At 48.6% G+C, this 17,235-nt stretch overlaps 1 protein-coding gene across 1 annotated transcript in view; it reads right to left on the bottom strand.

Moving 5' to 3' along the window:
• The window catches only part of PSMD1 (proteasome 26S subunit, non-ATPase 1), a 92,696-nt gene extending 79,640 nt beyond the window's left edge, over positions 1 to 13,056 (bottom strand). Inside the window, exons 1-4 of the mRNA XM_077290172.1 lie at positions 12,931 to 13,056; positions 4,813 to 4,856; positions 3,816 to 3,889; positions 3,085 to 3,254 (exon numbers count right to left, since the gene is read on the bottom strand). Coding sequence (XP_077146287.1) covers positions 3,085 to 3,254; positions 3,816 to 3,889; positions 4,813 to 4,856; positions 12,931 to 12,946 — 304 coding nt within the window. The 5' untranslated portion in view covers positions 12,947 to 13,056. The remainder of the gene's footprint in view (positions 1 to 3,084; positions 3,255 to 3,815; positions 3,890 to 4,812; positions 4,857 to 12,930) is intronic.
• Between the last annotated feature and the right edge of the window lie 4,179 nt (positions 13,057 to 17,235).

Below are 17,235 nucleotides of genomic sequence, written 5' to 3'. Positions count from 1 at the left end.
GGGCTGTGCAATGTACTACGTGGGCTGTGCAATATACTACGTGGGCTGTGCAATATACTACGTGGGCTGTGCAATATACTACGTGGGCTGTGCAATATACTACGTGGGCTGTGCAATATACTACGTGGGCTGTGCAATATACTACGTGGGCTGTGCAATATACTACGTGGGCTGTGCAATATACTACGTGGGCTGTGCAATATACTACGTGGGCTGTGCAATGTACTACGTGGGCTGTGCAATGTACTACGTGGGCTGTGCAATATACTACGTGGGCTGTGCAATGTACTACGTGGGCTGTGCAATGTACTACGTGGGCTGTGCAATGTACTACGTGGGCTGTGCAATGTACTACGTGGGCTGTGCAATATACTACGTGGGCTGTGCAATATACTACGTGGGCTGTGCAATATACTACGTGGGCTGTGCAATATACTACGTGGGCTGTGCAATATACTACGTGGGCTGTGCAATATACTACGTGGGCTGTGCAATATACTACGTGGGCTGTGCAATATACTACGTGGGCTGTGCAATATACTACGTGGGCTGTGCAATATACTACGTGGGCTGTGCAATATACTACGTGGGCTGTGCAATATACTACGTGGGCTGTGCAATATACTACGTGGACATGCATATTCTAGAATACCCGATGCGTTAGAATCGGGCCACCATCTAATAACCCCTATAACAGTGTAAGCAGCAGGCCACCCTACCCCTATAACGGTGCGTCATGACCACTTTTTTGGCTTTAATTTTTTTTTCTATTTTCCTCCTCTAAAACCTTCGTGTATCTTATGGTCCGATGTATCTTATAGTCCGAAAAATACACTATATTACCTCAAATTATGGGACTAAATAGATAGGAAATTAAGAGAAAAAATGCTTTGCTTTCTGACCTCCCCTTTAATGAATCAGACACTGTATGTATAAGTCATGGTTTAAGAAAAAAAAAAAATTCAGGCAGTTGAATCCAAGTTTTTTTAGACCATGACTAAGGCACCCTAGCCGAAATACGTTGGTTTTTCTGTAGAGCTGCACGGTGTCATGCCAAAATGTTGGATATTTAATGCTTAACCCCTTCAAGACCTTGCCCTTTTTCGGTTTTGCGGTTTCGTTTTTCGCTCCCCTTCTTCCCAGAGCCATAACTTTTTATTTTTCCATCAATATGGCCATGTGAGGGCTTGTTTTTTGCGGCACAAGTTGTACTTTTGAACGACATCATTGGTTTTACCATGTCGTGTACTAGAAACTGGGAAAAAAATTCCAGGTGCGATGAAATTGCAAAAAAAGTGCAATTGCCACACTTGTTTTTTGTTTGACTTATTTTGCTAGGTTCACTAATGCTAAAACTAACCTGCCATTTTGATTCTCCAGGTCATTAAGAGTTCATAAACACCAAACATGACTAGGTTGTGTTTTATCTAAATGGTAAAAAAAAGACTCCAAACTTTACTAAAAAAATAATAAAAAAAAATAAAAAAATGGCGCCATTTTCCGATACCCGTAGCGTCTCCATTTTTCGTGATCTGGGGTTGGGTGAGGGCTTATTTTTTGCGTGCCGAGCTGACGTTTTTAATGGTACCATTTTGGTGCAGATACGTTCTTTTGATCGCCCGTTATTACATTTTAATGCAATGTTGTGGCGACCAAAAAAACGTAATTCTGGCGTTTCGATTTTTTTCTCGCTACGCTGTTTAGCGATCAGGTTAATCTTTTTTTATTGCTAGATCGGGCGATTCTGAACGCGGCGATACCAAATATGTGTAGGTTTGATTTTTTTTATTTTATTTTGAATGGGGCGAAAGGGGGGTGATTTAAACTTTTATTTATTTTTTTTTTTTTTCATATTTTTTAAAACATTTCTTTTTTACTTTTGCCATGCTTCAATAGCCTCCATAGGAGGCTAGAAGCTGGCACAACTCGATCGGCTCAGCAACATAGGAGCGATCGGCAGATCGCCCCTATGTAGTAGGTTTACTGCATTGCTATGAGCGCCGACCGGGTGGTGCTCACAGCAATCCAGCATCAACAATCATAGAGGTCTCAAGGAGACCTCTGGTTGCTATGCCAACGCATCCCTGACCCATGATCATATGACGGGGGTCGGCGATGCGCTCATTTCCGGCCCGAGCGTTTGACTGCGGCATTTAACTAGTTAATAGCAGCGGGTTTATAGCGACTTCACCCGCCGCTATTGCGGGCACATGTCAGCTGTTCAAAACAGCTGACATGTCCCGGCTTTGATGCGGGCTCACCGCCGGAGCCCGCATCAAAGCAGGGGATCTGCCCTCCGCAGTAATAGTGCGGCAGAGAGCGGTAAGGGGTTAAATAAATGTGATATTTACCTGTTTTTCCATCATCGCTGGAGAATCACTTTTTTTCTTTCTAACCACATTGACTGTATCATGACTGCATCACAGCTGAACTATCTGACCCTAGGATGCTTTCAAATTGCATTCATGCACCCATTCAGTGGCTCATATATGGGGTCTATGGAAGAAGCCCAGGCAAAATGGGATTTGGACGTATCTGCGAATGGGGTCTTAGACTATAATGATGCTGACAGAGCGAACGTACGTCACTGCTGGCTGTGTACGCTACCGCAGACTGACACCTAGGCGTAGTAGACTGCACCCATTACAGTCTATGGGGGGTGCAGACGTAGTCCAGTTAGCCACTGAATGAGGGTCTAACCGTAATGTGAAAGCACCCTTACCATTAATGTGTGCATAGACTTTGGTGACGATAGCCAATGTCACTCATTAACATAAGACAGTGCAGCGGATCTTGCTGTGAGCCAGCAGCTACAGAGCAGGGCAATCTGCAGCATACACTCAAATCCGCAGAAAAAAGCTGCCCGATCGGAATGTAGTCCAAGCAAAACTATCCAAGAGTAACACCGGTCAGCTATAGCTGGTCAATAATAGCCCAATACACCTTTACAGCAACCGAAGAGAAAGTGTGCAAACAGCAACTACACAGAAGGACACTCAGATTTCATATTTTATACCTCCCTCTCCAAAATTTACCCTGAGTTCAGCACCTGCCTTGAACCCCATCTACCCAGTGACAACTTACCGATAATAGTCTCCACATATTCAGAGTTGTCATTCACGTTAAACAGATCCCCGGCCCCCAGAGCATAGTTCAGAGACTCTTCAAAGGCCCCTAAGTGGTAAAACACTTTGGAGGCCACCAGGGCAGCAAACTGCCTGCTCCGAAAAGTCTCATCTTCATAGAGCACCTCACTGTAAAGCAAACAGAGCATTAGTGGGCGCTGTCATTAAGGGTTTGGTCAGAGACAACAGTGAAGACAAACATTCCTAATTCCATGGCAGCGCAGCACTGGATATAGGATGCCGCCAATCTGGGTCAGTAGACATGAGGATTGGCAGGGACCTGGGGGAGAAATGTGAAGCTGGCCTTACAGGGGGAACACATGCACACTTCTATACACTGCTTTACATCACTCATCACAGAAACCCTTGGAGCCCATAGAGATGGTCTCTGGCCGAGAACAGCAGCGAGTGCTTCATGTATGGAGGAGTTGGTAGGTAGCTGCCGGAATGCTTGGCTGAACATTCAGCAGACCGTTATGTATTATGTATAGAGCTCCTCCAACGACAGTTTATTCTATTCTTGTGTCAACAAATGACAAGACCCTGGTGAAATAAAAACTGCATGGTGATCTCAACCACAGCCCTGGCAGCATAAAAAAAAGGTTCTATACATAGCTGGGCAAGGCAATAAAAAAATAAGTACTCTGTATTTTTAGAAACCCCTTTAGTTAGGATGTGTAAAAGTCTTACATTTTATCCACCGACTCCGATATCTCTGCCCAGAAATCATTGACTACGGCATTCAGCTTGTGTAATGCGAACTCCTAAAACGAAACAAATGAGTTGGCAGATCTACAGATTTATTAAAAAGTACATAAATATAGAAAGCAGCATGATGTAGAGGCAGCGATCCCGACACCAGCGATGTGTCACTTATCTTACTGGATGCTGCAGTTTGGATACAATCACTGCTTTAGATGTTGCAGATCTATCAGTTCTCTGAATGTTGAGCTCTGTATAACTCTCCCACACTACTGATTGACACTTCTATGTGCACACTGTGCACAGGCAGAAAGCTGTCAATCAGTGGTGGGGTATGATTGGACTATATGGCAGCAGGTTTACTAGTCCTGTAGTGATCATCGCCTGCTGATATAACAGTGAGTTCATATAAAGTACACTAAGAAGATCAGTAAGTGATATATCACTGGAATCAGGGTCTCCGATGCCTATATTAAACAGATTACATAGAAAAGACCTAGTGACAGTTTCATGGCAATTAATAGGGAATCAGCATTCTTGACTAAAACAGGTGCAATTACCAAACAAACAAAACATTCCCTGGTCAGGTACAATGATTCTTGAGCTTGCATAAAAATAATCGCCATCGGCAGTACATCGTCCTGTGCAGACGAGCCATGTGCTGCACACAGCGAGATAAAAGGACCATCCTAAGGATAGAACTGCCGACAGCCTGTCTACTATACTACCGCCGTTCCAGGTACTAGTCTCTGATCGGCAATAATGTAACGGCCATGGATGTTAGACTGCTTCACTGCCGCTCACAGACACATCTGGCAGACTGATATCACAAATGGCAACCGTCTAAACTAAAAGGACAAGCTCTGACTTATGAATGAAGAAAACGGAGGACAAGAAACGCCTCAAAACCATCAAACATTAGTAGAGAACAAGAATCCATGTAGGAAATATGTAACAGAGGATTAAAAAGAAGGACTGAGCAAACCTTAAGCTGAGGCTCCTCTTCATCAAGAAGGGACAGGATACCAGCTGCAGGACAAGAGAACACACACAGTCACATGAATGTGGAAGCTTCCTGAGAATTCTATTTTATAAAACTAATACAGGCACCTTAGGATTATATATGTCTTTAGGCTAGGTTCACATATTGGAGAGTTTTTTCAGCAGCCAAAATCTGCTCTCTTGCAGTGAAAACGCTGTTTGTTTTTTTGTTACAGTGTTTGCAGCTTTTATTGAGTGAATTATATGTGTCATTTGTGTACAGTACATGTTTTACTCAAAATGCTGCTCAAACTCCACTAAGCGTTTTTATGCCTTCTCATTAAGTTCTATGAATAGAAAAACGCTGCAAAAATCCTGAAGGAATTAACATGCTGGAGATTATTTTTAAAATGCTGCAGTTTTCAAATTAAATCAAGAAGAAAAAAAAACACCACCATGTGCATGAGATTTCTAACATCTCTTCGGTTTTGTGTAGTTTCTCATACTATACCATGTATCGAATCATACTATGCAATCTACCATATAATCGTCTAATTCTGTCTGTTTATCTGTAACGGAAATCCCGCGTTGTTGACTGGTCGCACCAGCTGCCCGCAACAAATCAGCGACAGGCGCAGTTCTGTCACTCACAATGCCACGTAGTTCAGTCACGTTTACTGAACAAGTTCTGTCAGTCACAGTGCCACGTAGTTCAGTCACATTTACTGAACAAGTTCTGTCAGTCACAGTGCCACGTAGTTCAGTCACGTTTACTGAAAAAGTTCTGTCAGTCACAGTGCCACGTAGTTCAGTCACATTTACTGAAAAAGTTCTGTCAGTCACAGTGCCATGTAGTTCAGTCACGTTTACTGAACAAGTTCTGTCAGTCACAGTGCCACGTAGTTCAGTCACATTTACTGAGCAAGTTCTGTCAGTCACAGTGCCACGTAGTTCAGTCACATTTACTGAAAAAGTTCTGTCAGTCACAGTGCCACGTAGTTCAGTCACGTTTACTGAACAAGTTCTGTCAGTCACAGTGCCACGTAGTTCAGTCACATTTACTGAAAAAGTTCTGTCAGTCACAGTGCCACGTAGTTCAGTCACATTTACTGAAAAAGTTCTGTCAGTCACAGTGCCACGTAGTTCAGTCACGTTTACTGAACAAGTTCTGTCAGTCACAGTGCCACGTAGTTCAGTCACATTTACTGAACAAGTTCTGTCAGTCACAGTGCCACGTAGTTCAGTCACATTTACTGAAAAAGTTCTGTCAGTCACAGTGCCACGCACAAATATATTATAGTGTCGATGTACTTTTTTCGTCCAATGATTTATTTAAATACAGTTAGATATTCATGTAATGGTTTACTAATATTGATGATCTGTTTAATAATTTCATTCAGTTGTATTAAGTTCTATGAGCAATAAAATTTAATGATAATGTATATATTTTACCCAGAAAATCCTGTGTATTCATTGCATTATTCTTAAGTCTTTATAAATAAACTACATACATATTCTAGAATACCCAATGCGTTAGAATCAGGCCACCATCTAGTATATGTATATTTCCAGGGGATGCCATTGACATATGCCATTAATGCCACCAACAAGCTCCCAGCGGAAAAGTAAATGTGGGGCCTATGCAGGGGCAGACAAAGACAGACGAGGGCACCTGTGCAGTCTAATGTGTCTGGATGGGATAGTACGTCATAGCCGATAGGCTGCGCACACGTGTTGGTGTGCTGCCAATCGGGGCTTTGAGAATCAGCTGACACCCGGCACCAAGTGCCAGGAGCGGTCACAGACCGCTCCTGGCAGATTAACCCCCGAAACACTGCGATCAAATATGATAGCAGTATTCTGAAGCTGGCACAGGGGCTGACAGCCCCTCTGCATTTGGATCGGAGACCCGGCGGCACGTAGCGGGGTCCCGATCGCTGCCATGGAGATCCGATGTCATCATGACGACATCAGGGTCTCCAGAGCTGAGAGACTTCCTGTCATGTGCAGTGCATGTCAGGAAGTCTCTAAGGTCAGCGTGCAAAATGTGCTGTGCTGACAGCTTCTATAGCATGTAGATCTGCATGCTATAGAAGCGATCAGCATGCACAAAATGAGTGCCACTTAGTGGGACACAGTGTAAAAAAAAGGACATTACAAAAAAAAAAAAGATTGTAAAAATATTTAAAAAAAAAAAATATATATATATAAAAAAAATCAATATTTATTCTAGCATTAAAATATTTAAATGAAAAAAAAATCTAAATCTTTCTGAAAAGTTCCCTGGCTCGAGTTCCTATGAGTTCATCCAGCAGAGGGCGCATCACCCCGACTCGAGGTAACTACAGTACATTCCCCTGCACTCCATTCATTCACCAAGTTTTACAGACAGGAGCACAGCTGCATTAGCAGAGCTCCTGGGTGTAAAATGATTTAACCCCTTCAGATGGATTTACAGCGTGGGACAAGACTGAACGACGGAAGGTATGGAATATTGTTGTTTGTTTTGTTTAACTTTATTTCAGGTGACAAGGGTCTTCAGGCGGATTAAGAGTATAATAAAATATTAAAACACCCTGTGTCTTTATTTCATTAAAATACTTTTTAATAATGTGTGTGTGTTTTATTAACCATTTCGTACTATTGGATTAATAATGGATAGGTGTCATAATTGACGCCTCTCCATTATTAACCTGGCTTAATGTCACCTTACAATAGCAATGTGACATTAACCCTTCATTACCCCATATCCCACCGCTACACGGGAGTGGGAAGAGAGAGACTAAGTGCCAGAATAGGCACATCTTACAGATGTGCCTTTTCTGGGGTGGCTGGAGGCAGATGTTTTTAGCCGGGGGGGTCCTATAACTATGGTCCCTCCCTAGGCTATTAATATCTGCCCTCAGTCACTGGCTTTCCCACTCTGGCGGAGAAAATTGTGCGGGAGCCCACGCCAATTTTTTCCGGGATTTAACCCTTTATTTTAATAGCTAGAGACCCCAAATTTTACAAAGAGACACTTGCTACACTAGTAAAGAGGAATATGTAATAAAAGAAGGGATATGAGATGGTTTACTATATGTAAACCATGTTTCATATCCTGTCGGGTTTGTGAAGGAGATAGGAAAAGCCGGCAATTGAATTACCAGCTTTTATGCTATCTAGCGCTATATGAAATATAAATATATATAGTGTGTGTGTGTGTGTGTGTGTGTGTGTGTGTGTGTGTGTGTGTGTGTGTGTGTGTGTGTGTGTGTGTGTGTGTGTGTGTGTGTGTGTGTGTGTGTCACTGACATATATATATATGACTGTATAGCCAATGGATCCATGATATGTCCATTTTGCAAGCCTGCGAGAAAAAAACAAACGCCGTACGGAAGCCATACGGATGACACACGGATAAATTTATCCGTAAAAATCGCATCCTCGCATTGAATACGAAACAGTTTTTTGGGACAATTACTGCGTATTACGGCCGTAAAAAACGGACCGTATTGTCTTACGCCTAGTGTGACGCCGGCCTAACAGTAAAATCTGGCGCTCCTTCCCTTCTGAGTGCTGCCATGTGTCCAAACAGTAGTTTACCTCCACATATAGGGTATCAGCGTACTCAGAATAAATTGCACAATAACTCTCTCTTGGGGTTCAATTTCTCCTGTTACCCTTGGGAAAATTAAAAATTGGAGGCGAAAAGATCATTTTTGTGGAAACAATTATTATTTTTAGGCTCTACGTTATAAACGTCTGTGAAGCACGTGTGGGTTCAAAGTGCTCACCACACATCTAGATAAGTTCCTTGGGGGGTCTAGTATCCAAAATGGGGTCACTTGTAGGGGGGTTTCCACTGTTTAGGCACATCAGGGGCTCTCCAAACGTGACATGGCGTTCGATCTCAATTCCAGACAATTTTGCATTGAAAAGTCAAACGGCGCTCCTTCCCTTCCGAGCTCTCCCATGCGCCCAAACAGTGGTTTACCCCCACATATGGGGTATCAGCATACGCAGGACAAATTGCACAATAACTTTTGGGGTCCTGTTACCCTTGGGAAAATAAAAAAATTGGATCTGAAGTAATTTTGTGAAAAAAAGTTAAATGTTCTTTTATTATTTTTAAACATTCCAAAAATGCATGTGAAGGACCAGAAGTGTTAATAGACTTCTTGAATGTGGTTTTGTGCACCTTGAGGGGTGCAGCTTTTAGAATGGTGTCACTTTTGGGAATTTTCTATCCTATAGACCCCTCAAAGTGATTTGAAATGAGATGTGGTCCCTAAAAAAAAAAAATGGTGTTGTAAAAATTAGAAATCGCTGGTCAACTTTTAACCCTTATAACTCCCTAACGAAAAAAAAAATTTGGTTCCAAAATTGTGCTGATGTAAAGTAGACATGTGGGAAATGTTACTTATTAAGCATTTTGTGTGATGTATCTCTGTGATTTAAGAGCAAGAAAATTAAAAGTTGGAAAATTGCGAAATTTTCGCCAGATTTCCATTTTTCACAAATAAACGCAGGAATATCAAAGAAACTTTACCACTATCATGAAGTACAATATGTCACGAGAAAACAATATCAGAATCACTGGAATCCATGCAAGCGTTCCAGAGTTATAACCTCATAAAGGGACAGAGGTCAGAATTGCAAAAATTGGCCCGGTCATTAACGCGCAAACCACCCTGCTTCTCAGATGGTCTCTGACGCCGGCAGCTTGTTCCTGTGTTCAGCGGTCACATGGTACCGCTCATTAAAGTAATGAATATGGACGCGACTCCACTCCCATAGGCGTGGAGCGCATATTCATTACTTTAATGAGCGGTACCGGGGACCGCTGAAGACAGGAACAAGCTACCGGCGTCAGAGAGACCATCAGAGAAGCTGCCAGGGACAGCGGCGGGAGGGTGAGCACTGCGATATTCACCTGTCCCCGTTCCACTGCCGGGCCCCGTCTTCCGCGTCCTCTGGCTGTGACGTTCAGGTCGGAGAGTGCGATGACGTGCTTAGTGTGCGCGCCGCCCTCTACTTGAACAGTCACAGCGGCGTGCGGCGCTGGAATGGGGACAGGTGAATATCGCAAGTGCCGATGTACCCGCCTGCTCAGGACAAGAGGAGAGTATGTCTTTTTTTTTTTTAATCGCAGCAGCATATGGGGCCATAATCAACCTTTATGCAGCATTGTATGGGGCATATTTTTGTATGGAGCATTATATGGGGCTCCTGATTCAATATGGATATTCAAAAACACTTAACCTCCTCCATCCCCCACCAGTGGTGCGGCTCTCAGCCATCCCCCGCCACTGGTGCCGTTCGCCTTCATGTCCCCAGTGGTGCGGCTCGCCGCCATCCGTCCCCAGTGGTGCGGCTCGCCGCCATCCGTCCCCAGTGGTGCGGCTCGCCGCCATCCGCCCCCAGTGGTGCGGCTCGCCGCCATCCGCCCCCAGTGGTGCGGCTCGCCGCCATCCGCCCCCAGTGGTGCGGCTCGCCGCCATCCGCCCCCAGTGGTGCGGCTCGCCGCCATCCGCCCCCAGTGGTGCGGCTCGCCGCCATCCGCCCCCAGTGGTGCGGCTCGCCGCCATCCGCCCCCAGTGGTGCGGCTCGCCGCCATCCGCCCCCAGTGGTGCGGCTCGCCGCCATCCGCCCCCAGTGGTGCGGCTCGCCGCCATCCGCCCCCAGTGGTGCGGCTCGCCGCCATCCGTCCCCAGTGGTGCGGCTCTCCGCCATCCGTCCCCAGTGGTGCGGCTCTCCGCCATCCGCCCCCAGTGGTGCGGCTCTCCGCCATCCGCCCCAAGTGGTGCGGCTCTCCGCCATCCGTCCCCAGTGGTGCGGCTCTCCGCCATCCGTCCCCAGTGGTGCGGCTCTCCGCCATCCGCCCCCAGTGGTGCGGCTCTCCGCCATCCGTCCCCAGTGGTGCGGCTCTCCGCCATCCGTCCCCAGTGGTGCGGCTCTCCGCCATCCGTCCCCAGTGGTGCGGCTCTCCGCCATCCGTCCCCAGTGGTGCCGCTCTCCGCCATCCGTCCCCAGTGGTGCCGCTCTCCGCCATCCGTCCCCAGTGGTGCCGCTCTCCGCCATCCGTCCCCAGTGGTGCCGCTCTCCGCCATCCGTCCCCAGTGGTGCCGCTCTCCGCCATCCGTCCCCAGTGGTGCCGCTCTCCGCCATCCGTCCCCAGTGGTGCCGCTCTCCGCCATCCGTCCCCAGTGGTGCCGCTCTCCGCCATCCGTCCCCAGTGGTGCCGCTCTCCGCCATCCGTCCCCAGTGGTGCCGCTCTCCGCCATCCGTCCCCAGTGGTGCCGCTCTCCGCCATCCGTCCCCAGTGGTGCCGCTCTCCGCCATCCGTCCCCAGTGGTGCCGCTCTCCGCCATCCGTCCCCAGTGGTGCCGCTCTCCGCCATCCGTCCCCAGTGGTGCGGCTCTCCGCCATCCGTCCCCAGTGGTGCCGCTCTCCGCCATCCGTCCCCAGTGGTGCCGCTCTCCTCCATCCACCATCAGTGGTGCCGCTCTCCTCCATCCCCCATCAGTGGTGCAGCGCTCCTCCATCCCCCATCAGTGGTGCCGCTCTCCTCCATCCCCCATCAGTGGTGCCGCTCTCTGCCATCCCCCGTCAGTGGTGCCGCTCTCCGCCATCCACCATCAGTGGTGCCGCTCTCCGCCATCTGTCCCCAGTGGTGCTGCCCTCCTCCATCCCCCATAAGTGGTGCAGCGCTCCTCCATCCCCCATCAATGGTGCCGCTCTCCGCCATCCCCCGTCAGTGGTGCCGCTCTCCGCCATCCCCCGTCAGTGGTGCCGCTCTCCTCCATCCCCCGTCAGTGGTGCCGCTCTCCTCCATCCCCCGTCAGTGGTGCCGCTCTCCTCCATCCCCCGTCAGTGGTGCCGCTCTCCGCCATCTGTCCCCAGTGGTGCGGCTCTCCTCCATCCCCCATCAGTGGTGCCGCTCTCCTCCATCCCCCATCAGTGGTGCAGCGCTCCGCCATCCACCATCAGTGGTGCCGCTCTCCGCCATCACCATCAGTGGTGCCGCTCTCCGCCATCCACCATCAGTGGTGCCGCTCTCCGCCACCTGTCCCCAGTGGTGCCGCTCTCCTCCATCCACCATCAGTGGTGCAGCGCTCCTCCATCCCCCATCAGTGGTGCCGCTCTCTGCCATCCCCCGTCAGTGGTGCCGCTCAACGCCATCCCCCGTCAGTGGTGCCGCTCAACGCCATCCACCATCAGTGGTGCCGCTCAACGCCATCCACCATCAGTGGTGCCGCTCAACGCCATCCACCATCAGTGGTGCCGCTCTCCGCCATCTGTCCCCAGTGGTGCTGCCCTCCTCCATCCCCCATCAGTGGTGCAGCGCTCCTCCATCCCCCATCAGTGGTGCCGCTCTCCGCCATCCCCCGTCAGTGGTGCCGCTCTCCGCCATCCCCCGTCAGTGGTGCTGCTCTCCTCCATCCCCCGTCAGTGGTGCCGCTCTCCTCCATCCACCATCAGTGGTGCCGCTCTCCTCCATCCACCATCAGTGGTGCAGCGCTCCTCCATCCCCCATCAGTGGTGCCGCTCTCCGCCATCCACCATCAGTGGTGCCGCTCTCCGCCACCTGTCCCCAGTGGTGCCGCTCTCCTCCATCCACCATCAGTGGTGCAGCACTCCTCCATCCCCCGTCAGTGGTGCAGCTCTCCGCCATCCCCCGTCAGTGGTGCCGCTCTCCGCCATCTGTCCCCCAGTGGTGCAGCGCTCCTCCATCCCCCGTCAGTGGTGCAGCTCTCCGCCATCCCCCGTCAGTGGTGCCGCTCTCCGCCATCTGTCCCCCAGTGGTGCAGCGCTCCTCCATCCCCCGCCAGTGGTGCCGCTCTCCGCCATCCCCCGCCAGTGGTGCAGCTCTCCTCTATCATACAGCACAGGCCGGTGACTGAGCAGCGCACGTCCGGCCTCCCCGGGTGACTCAGCATCAGCCCGATGGCTCCGCTCTTCCTGTCCGCACTGCCCTCCCTGTCCCGGAATCCCCCCAGCTCTGACACTGTGTACACCCGCCAGTCCCGGCACAAAACACGCCGCCATCACCACACTGAGCAATGAGTCAGCAGATATCGTCCTCCCTCTCCTGTGAGCAGCACGCAGTCCCCCCGGAGCCCAGCATGGCCGCGCTCACCTGCCGAGGTGATCATAGTGCTCCGTGTCTGGTTTCCGTTCTTCCTCGGTCCCCGGTGAACTGCTCCCGGCAAAGCGTTGTATCAATCTGCTGCTTCCGGCGCACACTACGCGTCACACCGCACCGGAAGTGTCTGCATTGCTACGTCCGTGGTTTGTGAGCGCCATTTTAGAAGTGGGCAAAAGCGTATAGACGATGTCAGATAGAAGCTTCTCAGCTGCCAGCTGGTTTTATTCCTCGGGTAAACTGGGAGATGTGCCCTGCGTTACCTCGCCATATAGACAAATAGAATTACTACAAAATATATTTTACACAGAAGCAGTTTTTTTCTAGGGCAATGACTCGGCACTATCATTTCTAAGGAGCATTTGGGGTATAAGGCTAGTTTCACATTTGCGTTTTAAAATGCAAACGCAGGTGGGGAAAAAACGCATGTAAACGCGTTGCTGCGATTTTTAGGTGCATGCGTTATCTCATGCGGTAAAAAAAACGCGGCGTTTTACCGCGTTTACATGTGTTTTTTCCTGCGTTTGCATTTTTGAAACGCATGCTGAGAAGTGTGTGACAGCTGCCAATCATCAAAATCATCTAGAAGACCCACTATAAATAGAAATAGCTAGGGGTAGGGTTAGGATTAGGGTTGAGCGAAACAGATCGGCCAATTTCAAAAGTCGCCGATTTTTGGCAAAGTCGGGTTTCTCATTGTGGGATCGGGTCGGCGATCTTCGCTCCAAAGTTGGGTTTCATTTTATATATATATATATATATATATATATATATATATATATATATATATATATATATATATATATATATATATATATATATATATATATATATATATATATGTCATTGAGACACATATATATATATAAATATATTTATATTTACTTCAGCGCGATATAGCAGAAAAGCCGGTAATTCAATTGCCGGCTTTTCATTTCTCCTGCCTAAACGCGACAGGATATGAGACATGGTTTACATACAGTAAACCATCTCATATCCCTTTTTTTTTGCATATTCCACACTACTAATGTTAGTAGTGTGTATGTGCAAAATTTCGGCGCTGTAGCTATTAAATTTAAGGGTTAAATCGCAGAAAAAATTTGCGTGGGCTCCCGCTCAATTTTCTCCGACAGAGTGGTAAAGCCAGTGACTGAGGGCAGATATTAATAGCCTGGAGAGCAGGGCCGGACTGGGACTAAAATTCAGCCCTGGCATTTGAAGTCACACAGGCCCACTTGTCGCATGGTGACTGTATAATATCTTTGTACACTTGTAGGCTACAAGAAGTGAGGGGAGTGTAACACGACTATATAACATATAATTACAGCTGTATCCAGCATTACAGCTCAGTCCCCATAGAATGTAATACAGCACAGCCCCCATAGACTATAATACAGCACAGCCCCCATAGACTGTAATACAGCACAGCCCCCGTAGAATGTAATACAGCACAGCCCCCATAGAATGTAATACAGCACAGCCCCCATAGAATGCAATACAGCACAGCCCCCATAGAATGTAATGCAGCACAGCCCCCATAGAATGTAATACAGCACAGCCCCCATAGAATGTAATGCAGCACAGCCCCCATAGAATGTAATACAGCACAGCCCCCATAGAATGTAATGCAGCACAGCCCCCATAGAATGTAATGCAGCACAGCCCCCATAGAATGTAATGCAGCACAGCCCCCATAGAATGTAATGCAGCACAGCCCCCATAGAATGTAATGCAGCACAGCCCCCATAGAATGTAATGCAGCACAGCCCCCATAGAATGTAATGCAGCACAGCCCCCATAGAATGTAATGCTGCACAGCCCCATAGAATATAATACAGCACAGCCCCCATAGAATGTAATACAGCACAGCCCCCATAGAATGTAATGCAGCACAGCCCCCATAGAATGTAATGCTGCACAGCCCCATAGAATATAATGCAGCACAGGCCCATGGAATGGAATGCAGCCAGGCCCATAGAATATAATGCAGCACAGGCCCATAGAATGTAATGCAGCCAGCCCCATAGAATATAATACAGCACAGGCCCATAGAATGGAATGCAGCCAGCCCCATAGAATATAATGCAGCACAGGCCCATGGAATGGAATGCAGCCAGCCCCATAGAATATAATGCAGCACAGGCCCATGGAACGCAGCCAGCCCCATAGAATATAATGCAGCACAGGCCCATGGAATGGAATGCAGCCAGCCCCATAGAATATAATGCAGCACAGGCCCATAGAATGGAATGCAGCCAGCCCCATAAAATGTAATGCAGGCAGCCCCCATAGAATGTAATGCAGGCAGGCAGCCCCCATAGAATGTAATGCAGGCAGGCAGCCCCCATAGAATGTAATGCAGGCAGGCAGCCCCCATAGAATGTAATGCAGGCAGGCAGCCCCCATAGAATGTAATGCAGGCAGGCAGCCATTATAGAATGTAATGCAGGCAGGCAGCCCCCATAGAATGTAATGCAGGCAGGCAGCCCCCATAGAATGTAATGCAGGCAGGCAGCCCCCATAGAATGTAATGCAGGCAGGCAGCCCCCATAGAATGTAATGCAGGCAGGCAGCCCCCATAGAATGTAATGCAGGCAGGCAGCCCCCATAGATTGTAATGCAGGCAGGCAGCCCCCATAGATTGTAATGCAGGCAGGCAGCCCCCATAAAATGTAAGGCAGGCAGGCAGGCAGCCCCCATAGATTGTAATGCAGGCAGGCAGCCCCCATAAAATGTAATGCAGGCAGGCAGGCAGCCCCCATAGATTATAATGCAGGCAGGCAGCCCCCATAAAATGTAATGCAGGCAGGCAGCCCCCATAGATTGTAATGCAGGCAGGCAGCCCCCATAAAATGTAATGCAGGCAGGCAGGCAGCCCCCATAGATTGTAATGCAGGCAGGCAGCCCCCATAAAATGTAATGCAGGCAGGCAGCCCCCATAGATTGTAATGCAGGCAGGCAGCCCCCATAAAATGTAAGGCAGGCAGGCAGGCAGCCCCCATAGATTGTAATGCAGGCAGGCAGCCCCCATAAAATGTAATGCAGGCAGGCAGGCAGCCCCCATAGATTATAATGCAGGCAGGCAGCCCCCATAAAATGTAATGCAGGCAGGCAGCCCCCATAGATTGTAATGCAGGCAGGCAGCCCCCATAAAATGTAATGCAGGCAGGCAGGCAGCCCCCATAGATTGTAATGCAGGCAGGCAGCCCCCATAAAATGTAATGCAGGCAGGCAGCCCCCATAGATTGTAATGCAGGCAGGCAGCCCCCATAAAATGTAATGCAGGCAGGCAGGCACCCCCCCCCCCAGCTCCACAATCCAGTCATCACTCATTGATAAAAAAAAACAAACACTCTACTCACCTCTCTCCTCGTGCGCCGCGCTGCTCCTGGCTCCGGCCTCAGCAGATGCAATCTGCCCGGCACCCGGTCACACAGCAGGTGCGCGATGATATGACGTCATCGCGCACCCGCAGTGTCAGCGGCAGGCAGAGCGGGGAATGATGGGAGAGGGGGCGTCAGCAGACAGACGCTCTCTCCTCCATCATTGCATTCAACTGTATAGTTGAATGCGGGGCCGGGAGTGTGCCGCGACAGCGTGGGGAGTGTGCCGACAGCGGCACACTCGAGCGGCCCACTACTGCCACCGGCCCTTCTGGCATTTGCCAGAACTGCCCTATGGCTAGTCCGGCCCTGCTGGAGAGGGTCCACGGTTATTGGCCCCCCCTGGCTAAAAACATCTGCCCCCAGCCACCCCAGAAAAGGCACATCTGGAAGATGCGCCTATTCTGGCACTTGGCCACTCTCTTCCCACTCCTGTGTAGCGGTGGGATATGGGGTAATGAAGGGTTAATGTCACCTTGCTATTGTAAGGTGACATTAAGCCAGATTAATAATGGAGAGGCGTCAATTATGACACCTCTCCATTATTAATCCAACTGTATGAAAGGGTTAAAAAAAACACAATATTGCAAAGTATTTTAACCCCTTCACCGCCAAGGGTGGTTTGCACGTTAATGACCGGGCCAATTTTTACAATTCTGACCACTGTCCCTTTATGAGGTTATAACTCTGGAACGCTTCAACGGATCTTGGCGATTCTGACATTGTTTTCTCGAGACATATTGTACTTCATGATAGTGGTAAAATTTCTTCGATATAACTTGCATTTATTTGTGAAAAAAACGAATATTTGGCGAAAATTTTGAAAATTTCGCAATTTTCCAACTTTGAATTTTTATGCCCTTAAATCACAGAGATATGTCACGCAAAATACTTAATAAGTAACATTTCCCACATG

This window comes from Ranitomeya variabilis, chromosome 2 (genome assembly GCF_051348905.1).
Source record: "Ranitomeya variabilis isolate aRanVar5 chromosome 2, aRanVar5.hap1, whole genome shotgun sequence".
NCBI lineage: Eukaryota > Metazoa > Chordata > Amphibia > Anura > Dendrobatidae > Ranitomeya > Ranitomeya variabilis.
Note: the sequence above shows the minus strand (reverse complement) of the source record. Positions and strands in the feature narration are given on the sequence as shown.